The 12,789-nt window shown below is 45.5% G+C and overlaps 1 protein-coding gene across 1 annotated transcript in view; it reads left to right on the forward strand.

Annotated features, from left to right (window-relative positions):
• The window catches only part of Vstm4 (V-set and transmembrane domain containing 4), an 88,288-nt gene extending 76,170 nt beyond the window's left edge, over positions 1–12,118 (forward strand). Inside the window, exon 8 of the mRNA XM_059274119.1 lies at positions 11,440–12,118. Within this exon, the coding sequence (XP_059130102.1) occupies positions 11,440–11,565 (126 nt within the window). The 3' untranslated portion in view covers positions 11,566–12,118. The remainder of the gene's footprint in view (positions 1–11,439) is intronic.
• The last annotated feature ends 671 nt before the right edge of the window (positions 12,119–12,789 follow it).

Raw genomic sequence — 12,789 nt, forward strand, 5'->3', positions numbered from 1 at the left:
CACACACACAGCATTTCCTGCAGTCCTGGCAGGAATTCCTCTGCAGCCATCACATGTGTCAATGTAGTCAATCCTTGAATGTTATCCCATAAGAGAGGCATTCCATAAGTCGAACATGAGGAAACACAGGCACAGAGAGGTTAAATGCTTTGCCCAGGGCCACACACCTTAGGAATGGCGGCCTTCTTGTTTCTGAGAGCAAGGCTCTTGAACACCACCGTAGATACCCTTGGGTGGTCAGTGTGGGTGGATAGGGTTTAAAATGGCAGATTCTCAGGTCACACTCGTGGTTGAAGCAGATAAGCAAACACTCTATTTTCCTAAGCAAAAGCATCATCTAGAGTGGTACTGCCTGTAGAAGCACTCTGGGAAGGCAGCTTGGGATGCGTGCATCCCTGGTTCATGTGGGAAAGAAGATGAATGATTGTATCAGCATATGGAGCAGTCGCTGTGCAGCCAGGAGAAGTTTCGAGTATGGGAGCCTCACTAAGACCATTACCTACAATCACATTTCTGTTTGCAAACCATGGCTTATAAAATCTAGAGGCATCCATCTGTCAACTTGCAAAACCTCAAACCTATAAGGTTTATCCTTGGCCTTTCTATGCTGGCTTCAACATATTACATACACAGATGGTAACTTGTGACTGTCCCAAGGGTTGTTGGCCTGGGCATGTGGCCTTCTATCATACTGAACATACACTGAGAACATTCTTTAACAACTGTCCTTTGAACTCTTTGGACTCAAGAGCATCATGTGAATTTGCTTGACTGGAGACTTCCCAGCAAGTTCATCTGGTCCACAGTATCAACAAACTTCAATAGATGAAATCTTTGTCTCCACTTCTTTTCTGACTTCGAGCTTTTCTGTCTTCTGTAGTCCTAGAGCACATTGGACTATTGGCCATCAGACCCTAGGTACACACATAGAAGTTGAAAATTGAGGCGAGAACCCCAGATATGACCCCCAGGCTCAGGCAACAGAGCAAGAGTATGTTTTGTGCCGTGGACTCTTAGGTCCCTTGTGTCTCTGGACTTTGACTCAGATCATCAATATGTTTTTTGGTGAACAGTCACAGCTTCATACTGACTTTGGGAATGTAAATAAATCATTCAAGGTCTTGAGGCTACTGGTCCACCTGGACCTCTGACCTCAGCACCATAAGTCATTTCAGAGGCTTCTACCATATACTTTTCCTGGAGCAGAGATCCTGGTAGATTAATGACCTCTACTCCAAGGAGTTGGTGAATTAACCCGGTGATTGACTTATAATTCTTTCCATTCAACTCTCAGCTTCATCTTGCCACTATCCAGCAGCTGTTTCCCACACAAGCTGGTCAAGGCAGAGCCTACTCCCTTGTGACCTCCATCCACCCCATACTGGTTAGAGGCATTCCAGAAGCCTCATGTCTTGTGTGAGAATGGGGAGGTAAGGCCCTGGAGAGTTAGCCTCTGTCTCTTTATCACCTCCTCTCAATGATGGCAGTTCTGTGTGATCTTGTGCTGTGTGGCCTTGGGTTTTTGCATCTCTTCATTCCAAGCCTTCCATCTGATAAGGATGAGGCAGGTCATGCTCTTCATCCTCAGACCCTACAGTTGGAGCTCACACTGCCTGCTGAGTGGTGTGAGTCTGTATCCAAGCCTTATGCAGTTTGAGCTAATGGTCCTTCACTCCTTTCCCCATTGGTGTCTGATGCCTGCATCTTAGTTAGGATTTCTATTGTTGTGAAGAGATGCAATGACCACAGCAACTCTTGTAAAAGAAAGCATTTAACTGGAGTTTGTTTACAGTTCAGAGGTGTAGTCCATTATCATCATAGTGGGAAGCATGGCAGTTTGCAGCCAGACATGGTGATGGAAACGAAGCTGAGAAATCTACATCTTTACCCACAGGCAACAGGAAGCAACTGTATGCCATACTGGGTGTAGCTTGAGCATACAAGACCTTAAAGCCTGCCCCCCACAGTCACACACTTCCTCTAGTGAGGCCACACCTACTCCAACAAGACCACACCTCCTAATAGTGCCACTCCCTTTGGGGACCATTTTCTTCCAAACCACCACAGCCTGCTTTTATGGAAAGGGACTGCTGTCCACCTGTCTAGATCACTTAGATATGAAGCTTGTACTTTTAATAATGTGCACTGCCTTGATTTGAAATGCTGTACTGCTCATGTACTTTTCTGAGGGACCAGATCCCAGGCAGGATGGATGGCTCTGCCTCCCGCATATGTACCTGGTACTGTGAAACAGTTTTCTGCAATGTTGTTTGTTCGGTTAGTTGGTTTTGCTACAGGGTAGTCCATGCTGGCCTCCAATTCATGACCCTCCTGCTTCTACCTCCCAAGTACTGGGATTATAGGTGTGTTACCACTCCCAGCAGCATCCTGCCTTCTAAAAGCTGTCTATTCATCGGTGATGTGAGTGTGACCATTGGCCCCACCTCACAGAACAGAGGTGAGAACCGAATGGGATGGTGAAAGTTAGTTGTCAGTGAGCTGAGTTCTGCTCTCAAAAGGACCAAGTCTCAGCTGCCATACTGAACTGCCTCCCAAAGCCACTCTGGGCCATTTACCATCTCTGTCGTGGAAAAATATTTCTTTTGTTGGTTTTCCTCCTTTATTTTTATTTAACATCACACCAGAAAACTCTAGATCCTCTTTTCAGAAATATCAATATCAATATATATGCTTGGAAGCAACCCATGCACCTCAACAATGCCAAGTTCATCTCCAAGGCATGTTGGTGGCCACATGATCGATGGACCTAAGGCATTCTTTTCCCTCCTGAGTATAGATGTTCAGAGACTCCCAAGGCTCTGGGTGAGGGAGAGCACAATGTGCTAAACACTCAGCTTCAACATCCTCACTGGCCATGGTTATGTGTGTGTGTGTGTGGGGGCCGCTTTGGGGAGACTGTTTTTACCAGTTCCTTCTCTGTTGAATAAAAAATGAGCACTTATCTTGAAGGGAAAAGAGGAAGTCTGCCCCGACAATTCTCATAGTCTCTTGGGGGAATGGATTCCTGATACTGCAACTCTGTAGACCTGCAGCCTGGGTTGGAGCTCTAAGGTGACGTGAGCGCGAAGCTCCCATGTCCTGGGTATTGATCTGTTGCTGTGGTAATGGTATTACCTCACTGAACTCTTCACATTGGCAAACCGGGAGCTGCTGCAATTGCATTTCTCTCTTATTCCTGCAAACTTAATTCAACATGCACACCCAGCTGCAATCTCTACAAGAAAGTATTGTTTTGCAGGAGTCTGCATAAGAGATCATTAAACCCCTGCTCACCCAGGAAGGGTAACTTTCAGTTGACTCCATGGAAACCCGTGCACAAGATGAAATCCTCGGAAAGTGCCCATTAGGAGCATGAAGTATGTGTTGTGAAGAAATGCATAACTCCCGGATCTCTTGAGGTCGGTTTTCCTGGTGTCAGCAGACTCAAGCCATTCCTTCCCCACGGGTGTACTTTCCATAACCATCACCCTAAACTGGGGCAGAGAAAGGCTTAAATTAAAGCTGAGAGAGGCAGCCTGAGCTGGTACATGAGGCCTCAGCACCTCACCACTGGTGGAGCAGGAGGATGAAGCTAGGCAGGCCATCCGAGGCTCTAAAATTCTCGTTCCCTCTTATACCTAGACTGCAAAGACTTCCCACTGCACACAAGCTGTAGCCTGTGTGATCCCAGGAAGTCATGTCGGGTGTGAGATTTAACCTGGCTCATAGCCATCAGTGACAAGTTGAGTTTAAGTCTAGGATTAGTGGGTTTCCCCAAGGGTGGGGGGTCACTGTGTCCCTGACACCCACTAAAAGGAGTAAAGAAAAAATAAGTGACATTAAGGAAATGGAGCTGTTGAGACTCATACTTCTTAGGTAGCAGGGCAAATGGTATGCTCTGGAAGGCTGACAGTTTCTTAAGAGCTAAACATACATTTGCCATTTGACCCAGCTGTCCCACTTTGGGGTATTTACTCTAGAGAAACAGAAACACCCACAAAAGCCTGTCAATGCATGTTTATAATGACCCCTGGTACGGTCCAGTCATATAGATCCCTGGCTGGTTTAGGGTTTTTCTGAGGCCAGAGACTGGGCATTGCCTTCACCTCCCTCTGCCATTCTGAACACACTGCTCTCGATTTTCATTCCTGCTACCTCAGTGGCTCCGGAGCTACTTTTCAAGTGAAAGAAAAAAAGACGTCACTCAAGAAACCTGAGCACGCAGGAGCAGCTGGGGCCTTTCCCTGGGCTAGGAACCCCTTTCTATAAGAGTTCTCTGCCTCTGACTCAGCATGTCCCAAACCTCAGTCCAGGCTCTCCCTGAGAGGCAACATCTGTACACATTGGTCCGCTGCTTCCTGTGTCCTCAGCACAAGGGGAAGAGCAGCAATAACAACAGAAAGTAGCCTTGTTGAGCTGTGGATGGCAGGTGGGCACATGGGGACTGGGCTGAAAACATCTGACAGTGAGCCCACCTCCTCCCCGAGAGCCTGTGTGTTCAGTCAGAAGGTTTAAGGTTCACCCCAAGGTTGGGGTGCATGTCACCTGGAGGCCAGGCTCCTTTCCTCAGGTGGAAGCAGTTCATCTCTGTTGCTGCTGTCACTGATTTCTCCTTCCCAATGGAGCCAACCATCTCTCTTCCCAAGCAGCACAGAGAGCTGTTGTCTCCTCCATGTAGCTGGATTTGCTGCAACCCAGAGTTAAGGCCAAGCTGTAGAGGGCAGAACAGCAGGGAGGCATGTGTCTGGGAGGATTGTGTAAAGGGGTGCTCGAACCTCCCATTCCCAGCTTGCTTCTTCACTGAATAGCACCAGATATCAGCCTCCTCCTTCCTTTCCCCCAACCCATGTTGGCATGACCTAGTATGTACCTACTCATGGGAAGGCCAATCATCTCTTCTTTCCCCAAATAAAGCACTTTCTCTTAATCTATACTGTGATCAATAGACTATTACATAAAGGATGCCATAATTAAATTCCATAAATGAAGTAACTTATATACCAGAGATATGTTTTCCCAAAAAGGCTTCAAGCCCAGGACCAGCATGGCATCAGGCCTGACTTCTCCCAATTCCTCTCTCCTTAGCTTGTAGATGACCAGTGTCTTCATGGCACCATCCCTCTAAGTGGCCGGTATCCCAGTGCTTGCTGTAAAAAAGTACTCACATAGGATTAGCATTCACTCTACCAACCTCATCTTAACCTGATCAGTACTTTAAAGACCCCTTCTCCAAATGCAGTCACGTTCTGAGGTACTGGAGGATAAACAACTTAGGAGTTTGGCGGTGGCGGGTGTGTGTGTGTGTGTATGTGTGTGTGTGTGTGTGTGTGTGTGTGTGTGTGTGTGTGTGAATTCAGCCCATAACTAATTTCCCAGATCCCGGCTTACATGGTCTACACCATTCTTGTTCATGCGTGAAGGATTCAACGTGCACATAGGTAGAAGAAGTTTAGCTGAGCAGATGGAAAGTGATGTTGCCAGAATGTGGACTTACTCAACACACATGCATTCAGCACCTTCTACGGGGCAGAAGCTGTGTCAAAATACTCACATGCATCTCATTTACACACTCACAACTAGCTAGCTACTTACTACTGTTCCTGAGCGCTGACGGGAGAACGGCCCAAAGTCAAGTAGCTGGCACTTGAACCTTGTCTGGATTCTTCTTGGCCCTCAGCTCTGCAGGCAGGTGGGGACCATGCTAAAATTCTCCTCCCCTCCCCATGAACATGATCGCAATGATGCAGGCGAGAAGAATGTGCTGCCTTCAATGTACTGATGCCTCCCTGCATCTTCTCCTCTGTTGCCTACTGATTAGAGAGCCTCCCTCCAACTGCAGGAAGGATCCTCCCTGACTAGTAAGGAATGGATGAGGGCAAAGGTGGCAGAAGACAAAGGTCTGAGCATGTATGAGGTCCAGGCTGCGGCACACAGATGGCAGATCCTGCATCTTGTAGGCTCGACCAGTTACAGGCTGAGGATATTTGGAGGAAATTGCATCTGTAAGGAACTTGGACAGACTTTTTTACTTTTTGTTTCTCATTATTCCCCAAGTGCTACAGTATAGCAACAATTTTCAGAGAATTTACATTGTACCTCATGTTATAATTCATCTAGAGACCATTTGAAGTGTAAGAGCATGTATGTACAAACATGTGTACACAGAACATGACACTGTTATACAAGGGTCTCGGGCATCTGAGGACTTTAGTACCCGTGCAGCTCTTGGCACCAATCCCTTGTGGATTTCAAGGGCTGGACGTATGCTTTGAGGAGCAGCAGAGAATCCCACCAAGCATTTCTGAGGCCTGGGAAAAAGGCAAAAGAAGGAAAACCCAGAGTGTCCTGAAGAGGTGCTGCTGATGGGTTTAGAAGTGCCACAGTCTGCTTCTGGGAAATTCAACAGCGTCTGTGTATGATGTGGGCTCAGGCAGAGGCCCCTGAGTCCCACTTTGGAAGTTCATGTTAATGCTTTCAGCAGAGCCCTAAGGCTGCAAGAGGGCTTGCAAACAGCGGGTTAGTATGTCTGAAGCTTTGCTCTCAGGCGGCCTGTGTCTCGCCACCCCTCTGATTCCTTGAGAGAATGCTTCTAGGACTCCCCATATAAAGCAAAAGCCAAGTCCTCGGTATAAATGGTGCATATCGGCATCACAATGTAGCCTCCCTATATCCTTCTGTGTTCCTGAGATCATCCCTAAATTACTTACCATACTAAATATAATGCAAATGCTGTATAAACAGTCGGTGTGCTTGCTGTATTGTTTAGGGAACAGCGGAGGGAAGTCCACATGTGTAGTACAGATGCAACTTTTCCCTAAACATTTTCAACCCACGGCTGTTTGCAGGACTCACAGATATAGAGGACTAACCGTAATTCTACACCCCACCCCCTACCCTACCTGGTATCCAGAGTACCAAACAGGCCTGAAGACTGCTGTTTTGAGAACTGGTGGCCAGTGGAGAACACACAGAGTGCTCCCTGGTCCATCCTCAGAAACCTGCACTTCTGTCTAGGACTGGAATTGCTGTTGACACTGGGGATGGGTTTGTTGGGTTTGTCTAGCCAAGGTTACAGTGAGAGTACCTGGACTATAGCGATCAAGATCCCTTACCTGGTCCTGTCCCACAGCAAGCCCTTGCCTCCTGTGATGGTTACGTCACACCCTGGTCCTGGCAGCTGGCTTTATTATGTCCTCTGTTCTTACCATCTCTAAGCTGTTTCTTAGGTGGACCCAAGCTTCACTGAGGCATCAACGTAAACCAAGGCCGGTCGGGGAAACCAGTGAGAGGGACCCATTTGCCCATTTCCCTTGGCTGTTAGGACTGTATTTCCAGTTGATCAAGCTGAGGACTGCAGTTAAGCACATGTTTGATGGTGCCAGCCAACTGTGCCTGCCAGAAAAACGATAGGTTCTTTAAAGGTGCCAAGCACTGCTGTTATGCATCTTCTGTTGTGAACTGTATACACTTCACACTCCGGAGCCTCCTGTGTGCTGCCTCACATCTTCAATCAAATTATTACACTCCAGAAATATGCATAAGGGAAATGATTGCACACATTTTATGGTGGGTTGTTGCTTGTAGCAGTAATTGAAGTACCTTTCCCACTTATGAAAGTACTAATTTTATTTGTTTTTATTGCTTTTCTAGATGCAATTATTTATTTAGTGTGCTTCGGCTTTATTAAATTATGTTTACTATAGGAACATCATAAAAATGTATGAAAAGAGCAGATCAGCCAAGCCAGCCTGGTGACCTGTATTGAGAAAGCTGGTGTTATTTTTCATATCCAAACATAATGAAATAACTTAAGAATAAACAGATAATCCGCACTAGAAAACAATACGGTTTCAAAGTAATGCAATAAAACAACTGGACAATATGATTTCATAAGCCTGGGTTCTAAAATTTACATGAGTTGGGTTTTGAGTACTTATTGGAGGACACGTGGTGTTCCTAAATGGAATCATTACAATGTGAAATGTAATGAAAGCACAAGGCGAGAAGGTACATGGGGTTTCGTTGGCTGGTAAGAGGTGGGCGACCAGGACACAGTGTAAAGACTTTTAGTGTCAAAAGGCAAACCGAGACTCTATCCCTACAAATGTGCTTAATTTTGAACTTGAAAAACAGCTAGACCCTTGTGCATATCGCATGGAAGTCACCTGGGCTGGATATGCTGGCATTAAGTTCTTTGTCCACCCTTTTGGGCCCCTTCTTTCCAATCCTCTCAGCATTTTGTCTCAAAAGAACAAACGCTCTCTGCTTTGACATCCTGCTGGAGACACGTGCATTCCATGTCAACAGTGTCTTTGCCCTGGACTTCCATAAGATAAAGATAGAGGCATATAGGTTTTTTTGTTTGTTTGTTTTTAAAGTGTGTGATTCAAAATAACAACAAAACAGAAACTGAAAACTTAACCCTCAAATCTAACATCTAGGTCAGAAACACAGAGTTACTGAAATGAAAATGTTGATATGACTCTATATTAGTGGCCATGTTTACTTATCTAATTGTAAATTTAAGTTAATCAGTGCGTCAGGTAACTAGATATGCCTACTGTAACATCCAAAAGGTACAAAACAAAGACTATAAAATAAAGTGTGAGTCTTCCCAACCACCCAGTTTACACCCCTTGAAGCCATGGCTATTGGGTTCTCCACTTACTGATTTCCAAGGGTAACATGTTTGCTTACATGCATATTTTCATAAATAACACTACATAGAGACCATGTACAGCTCCATTGGTTTTGAATGATATTTATGATACAGAGGGTCAAACCCCAGGCCTTGCGCATACTGGGCAAGCAGCATACAACTGAGCTACAACTGAGCAACACCTCTGGCCCCAGCTCCATGGTTGTTAAAGATTCCTCCATCATACATTCTGTTCTACAAATGCCCATGTTTCTACTGAAGAACCTGAGCTTGCTTTCCTTCTTTCTTTCTCTCTTCCTTCCTCCCTCCCTCCTCCTCCTCCTCCTCCTCCTCCTCCTCCTCCTCCTCCTCCTCCTCCTTCTTCTTCTTCTTCTCTCTCTCTCTCTCTCCTCTCTCTCTCTCTCTCTCTCTCTCTCTCTCTCTCTCTCTCTCTCTCTCTTTCTTTCTTTTGTCCCAAAGAATAGAGTAATCTCAACAGGAACAAATGAGAGAATACAATAGTTTGGGCAACTTAAAAATTGGAAACTTAAACAACAGTCACACTTAAGTGTGATTTAAAATCGTGCCTTCCAGTAGTAGTGATTGTGTCAGCATGCACAAGCCCCACTCAAGCCAGACCAAACCCCAGCATAAAGAGAGGAGGTGAGCATGAAGTCCCGCCTCTAGCCGAGGAGCTATTGGCGATTGGCAGCTGCTGGGAGAGGGACAGCCAGTTTTCTTCAGGAGTGTTGCCTCTTAGAGCTTGCCCACGCTTCAGTGAAAGGCCACTCATCCGAGAATATATGTGCGGCACACACTGGACGTGATGGGCGGAAAACACACGCACACAAAGTTGGGTGGGTAGGCAGGAGGGGCTTCTGGGAGGAGTCGAGGAGGGCTGAGTGTGACAAAAACGCATTGTACAAACTTCTCAAAGAACTAAGACCAACGCTGTGGGTCTCTCGGGGTGAGCAAGGTTGTTTCACTTCATCTGCGCAAGAGCTGTTGTGCGTCCTCTCCTGGAGCCATGGAGGGCTTTGCAGTCCTCTGCTTGTTCCCTGGTGGGTTGTTGGTTGGGGTCTTTGCTGAACCATCAGCCCCTTCGATAGGAGCTGCAAACAGCTTCCTTGTTCTTTTTTTTATTGTTTTTTGACTCGATTAAGAGAATATTTTGCCATCGAGAGCAGGACAATGCACCTTTTATAAAGTTGTCTTACTCCTAAGATGGTTTTCCTAAAAGTTCTCTGTATGTTCTAATAGTTTTAGGGGTTTACATATTTGGGGGTGATATAAGGTGTGATTTTATTCTATTTTGCTCCCAAATATTCCAATAGCATTTACTGAAAGATGATACCTCTGGGGTCTCTAGCCAGTTCCACTGATAAGCATATCTGTTCATCTGCCAGCACTGCCATATTTAAATTAGTCCAGTTGTATAGTTTTAATATTTGCCAATTATTCATTATCTTAACATCTCTTAATCATATTAAGAAAACATGTGGCTGTGACTATGTCATTCAAAGACTGATTTTGTCAGCAGTGGTTTTTAAATGTCAATATTGAATGGCTTTCCAGCATCTCTAGAGAGAATGATGAGGTTTTTCTCTTTTGCTCTTTTACCAGTATAAATCATTTTAAAACACTGAACCATGTTTGTGTTCCAGGATAAAATCAACCTGAATACGATTACCTATCACTTATGTGTCTCTTCACTCTCCTGAATAAATTTGAATTAAAGTGTGTATGAACACAGAGTTTGTTCTAAAACCCATCAGGGCTGTCTTCCCCCTTGTTCTCTGATCAGCATAATGACGTGAGATGGTGTGTTCTGCATAGGAGCTTCCTTCAGGAATGCCCGGCCAGTAGCTCTCCCGGTGCTGCTAAGGGGCAGCCCCTCCTTGCTGCCCCTCTGAGGGTATTTAGCAAATTCAGGTTGCCTACACTTAGCATTTATCATTTACTTTTTCTGGGACATTATCATTTTACCCTGTGTTCAGTTTTCCTCTTCAGTGTGTTGAGCCAAACAGCCTCCTAACAGTGTGTAAAATTCCTGTATTTACAATCTATTACCTTTTTTGTTTCCTGTTTTATTCATTCATGCTTTTTTATATTTTTCCTTTTTATAGTGATCAATTTTTCACCAATATGCCCATTATTGGTACTTTCCAAGCACGTGATTTTAGATATTTTGGTCTGTTTTCTGTTTTGTTTTTTTTTCCTTATCTTTTTGTTTTTGCTCATTTTGTTCAATTCCTAACTTCCTAAATTTGATGTTTGAGCCTCATCATGGTATTAAGTAATAAATCACTTAATGTTCCATGACCACTGTTCTCGCTGTACTCTTTAGCATGTAGCAAGAAATACTTTCTTCATTATTATTTTCCAGATACTCTGAATTTTTCGTTATGTAATTACATCATTCACAAAATTTTCTAAGTTTGATATTAATTGCCAGTAGACTTATTTCTGTCTCCGTGCATTTCCTTTTGACCAGTGTTAGTGCTAGGTTTTGCTTTTTAGAATTAGGTATTATTTGTGAGCTAGAGTCCAATGGCTTTTGTGAGTACTTGACACCAACTTAAACATTAATGGCAGCGTCTCTTGGCAGAGTGTGGTGTTCTGCGTGGGGCAGTGAGCTGTATCTTTTGAGGTTACTTGGTTTTGCCTATTTATGTTTGCCTACACGTTTCCCTTATCGCCCTATAAATACTGTGGAAACAGGTACTCGGTAAATGAGTACATGGTAGACAGCTTGACTGTGGTCAGCTTGAGTTGTGTTTCACTTTTGCTTTTCTGTGCAGCCAAAGATCGCTGAGGAAAACTTGACCTATGCCGAGCTGGAGCTGATCAAACCACGCCGTGCCGCCAAGGGCGTCCCCAGCAGCACCGTGTACGCGCAGATCCTCTTTGAGGAGAACCAGCTGTAGTGACGCCTCTCCTCGGGCCGCCACCTGCTCCCTCTATTTATGACACTCTGAAACAGAGGCCCTATTTTTGTATTTTCACACGTGCCTTCACTGTGATGGGGAGCCCCTTCCCATGGCAGTCTCGTGTCTTCTAAGAGGTACGCACTCCCCAGGAAAGAGAGGCCACAGCCTTGGGCTATGTCTCCTCGCACAAGAGGTCCCTGGCCTGATCCTGAGGTGCGAGGACTCTGCTTCCAGGAGAATCAGCTGAGCCAACCCTTATCACCTTCTCTTCTTTTCCTGAGTCTTAATTTGTTGAATAACAAGTTAAATCTCAATTTCAATCTGCCACCCTCACTGTGTCTAAGACATCAAGCACCCAGTTTATAGCCACAGGAAATGCCTGTAGAGGTCACAGAGAGAGGTGGGATATATGGACTCACTGGTTCTCTGAGGCTCAGATGTGTTGCCGGGACACCCAGAGCACAGCAAGCCCCCAGTTGTGATGGCAGGCAGCCACTTATGATGGCATCCATTGTTTTTAATAGATGCTCTGAAGCTGGCCGTGTAAGGGCAGAGTGCTGACGGTTCATAGTCTGAGGTCTGTCTGGAGAAATTCCGGCACTCCTCTTCAGACCCATCCCTCACCAGGGCTGTAGGTCCACAAGAGCACCATTGTAAAGTGCTTGTCCCCCTTTGGCAGAATGGACCTAGAGTGACAGGAAAATACATTGCTCTCTCTTTTCCAAAGACTCAAGTAAGGTACCAGTGGGTATGTCACGTAAGCGGGAAAGTGTGCCAAACTCGGTCCACTCCCACTCCCTGGAGAGCAGAGCCTCTCACTGTCCCCTCTGCACAGAAGTGGAAGAACAAGCCATTTCAGAAAACTGTGTCGAGAAGACTCAACTCTTGGCCGGTACCTTGTCCATCTCAGCTTTGGATGTGAACTGCCATGGTCTTGTGTGGACGCCAGGGGACCTTGAGACGTAAGTCCATGGGGAAGTTTCTCTGTGGACCTAAACGATGTACAGAAAAGTCGGACTTGATGGAAGTAGATCCACTCTGCGAGAGTCATCCCGATATCCGGAGTGCTGTTCAGGATGCTTGTTGATGTGTGTGTACTCTGGTGGCCGTTTACGACACTCTGTAAACATTGTTTGGCTATGTAATTTACTGTGTATATATGATAAATTATCTATTTTAAACACAGCTGGGGTGTGAGTTCTGCCCTTTCTATCACCGTGG

The sequence above is a fragment of the Peromyscus eremicus genome, chromosome 9 (genome assembly GCF_949786415.1).
Source record: "Peromyscus eremicus chromosome 9, PerEre_H2_v1, whole genome shotgun sequence".
Taxonomy (NCBI): domain Eukaryota; kingdom Metazoa; phylum Chordata; class Mammalia; order Rodentia; family Cricetidae; genus Peromyscus; species Peromyscus eremicus.